This window comes from Austrofundulus limnaeus, unplaced genomic scaffold (genome assembly GCF_001266775.1).
Source record: "Austrofundulus limnaeus strain Quisiro unplaced genomic scaffold, Austrofundulus_limnaeus-1.0 Scaffold41, whole genome shotgun sequence".
Lineage (NCBI taxonomy): Eukaryota > Metazoa > Chordata > Actinopteri > Cyprinodontiformes > Rivulidae > Austrofundulus > Austrofundulus limnaeus.
In genome coordinates this window covers 1,600,833-1,602,893 of record NW_013952443.1, presented here as the reverse complement: position 1 = coordinate 1,602,893, position 2,061 = coordinate 1,600,833, and the positions used below count along the sequence as shown (strand labels likewise).

The 2,061-nt window shown below is 35.9% G+C and overlaps 1 protein-coding gene across 1 annotated transcript in view; it reads right to left on the bottom strand.

Annotated features, from left to right (window-relative positions):
• ptprc (protein tyrosine phosphatase receptor type C) overlaps positions 1–1,982 on the bottom strand; it is a gene marked incomplete at its 5' end in the record, with an annotated part of 11,184 nt that extends 9,202 nt beyond the window's left edge. Inside the window, 5 exon segments of the mRNA XM_014007323.1 lie at positions 792–901; positions 1,226–1,263; positions 1,415–1,523; positions 1,617–1,677; positions 1,783–1,982. Coding sequence (XP_013862777.1) covers positions 792–901; positions 1,226–1,263; positions 1,415–1,523; positions 1,617–1,677; positions 1,783–1,982 — 518 coding nt within the window.
• Positions 1,983–2,061: the final 79 nt, after the last annotated feature.

Sequence of the window (2,061 nt, the reverse complement as noted above, 5' to 3'; positions counted from 1 at the left end):
GCATTTGGGGACAAACGTCGAGTCCCCATTTGGTTTAAATACCATTGGTGGGTTGGGGGTTGGTTTGGGTTTAGGACCAAGGTGTGAATTGAGTTATTGTTAGTTTTAGGGTCAGGTAGGTACCTGTAAGGTTAGCCTTAGGGTAGGGGTCTGTAACCTTTATGATCAAAACAGCCGTTTGTCTCACTAATAAAATGTGTCCAGAGCAGCAGTACAAACTACAACTGCTATTATCAACTGGTGGTCCGTGGAACTTTTCGAGGCCTTTTCCGACACCTTTACGGTCAGTGAAGGTGACATTATAAAACAAAAAAATATTGCTATCATTAATATATTATTTATTATTATACACGTCAGGACAAATAAAAAGACAATTTTCATGTAAAAAAAATAAAAATACATATAGTTTATACCAAATTTTATAAAAACTAGTACAACTGAATTATTCAAGCATATTTTTCCCTAATTCTTATTATTATGTGGTCTTCAAATTATTTAAAGGTTATTCTGATGGAGAAAGATCACAGAAAGAAATTGAAAAAATTAAGTAAACAACAGGCTAGCATGAGCTAACATGTTTTACTTTTTGTATTAGTAGCATTGATCACATATTGACATACAAATTGATTTCTGTTGTGGGTATAAAAAACAAATTTATTCTATGTTTGGTCACATTTTCAAAGAGCCGCTGCAGAGGGGCCAAAGAGCTACATGTGGCCCCAGAGCCACAGGTTGCAGACCCCTGAGCTAGATGATGAATAAAAAGAAGTTCTGTAAATCCATGCCGGTACCTGAAACTCGGCCAGGAACAGCCTCGCCTCGTCAGCGAGCTTCCGTTTGTAGGTTTCCAGCAGAACCTCTGCAGCGATCGGTTCCACCGTCAACAGATGTTCTTCTTCATCTGCGGCAGAAAATAGAAAAAGGAAGTTCAGACACAAAATAACTTTGTGTGATCCTCATCATCAAGTTGGATTAATATAATCCACTGCTTTAGATCAGTGACTGTTCTGATTGTAAACTTTTTCTGCTTTATTATTTATCATATTTCCTCTAATATTACATTAATAACAATAAAGTCTCTAAAAACACTGAGATACAGGTTGAAGAAGTGATAACAGTGAGAGGACTGGGTTTAGGATGTTTAAACTGCACGTGGCCTTCACTGCATCTATAAGTACAAAACAACAAATATAAATATCACAACAAAACCTGTAAAAGTACTCACTTCCTGGTGAGATCAGGCTAATGTTTTCACCGAATTCACTGCAAAGACAAACGTGTTTCAGAAACATCTCAACAATGTACCAAAACAAAAAAACATCTCTAATATATGAAGGTCTTTTTTATTGTGAGTAAAAGTTAAAAGTGAGCAAAGCCCAGAAGCAGCTGAGCAGATGGAGAAAAACATGCTTACTTGGACTTTCTGCGTCTCAAAATGTAGATCTTATAAAGAACCAGGAGAAGAGCCACAGAGGTGAGGATGATGAGGAAGACCATAAACCCAATCAGAGCTTTGTCATTATCTGAAAAAAAAAGTGCCAAAAATAATATTTTAAGTAAGCAGAAATACCTGCAGAGAGTCAATAAATTTTTTCATGCAATAAAATTAGTCATACAGTGAGTTTTAATATATCGTGTGGTGAGTTTGCCTATAAACTCTCCGTTGAAGGCAAACACCTGTAAAAAGAGATTATTTTGATTAGAAATCAATATTTAAAAAATAAGCAGAAAAAAACTGAACTTTTTCGTGTGCAACTAAAACAAAAGTCTAAACATACAAACCTCCACTGAGTAGTTTGTTAAGTAGCTCAGATCTGTGAATTTAAATTCACATTTTTCATTTTCCTGTTCTTTTTGACCATCRATACGTGCTCTGAAGGACTTATAAGGTCCTTTAAAACCATCTCTTGGCTGTCGACAACTAACTTTGATCACATTGTTTTCAATCACATCCAGAACCAGATGTTGAACAGTGTCTGGAACTGCAGGAGGAACAGAGACGGGACATTATAAAACTTTCAGAGTAAAATCTTTAGCTTTGTTTGCTGATCAGTCTGTGTC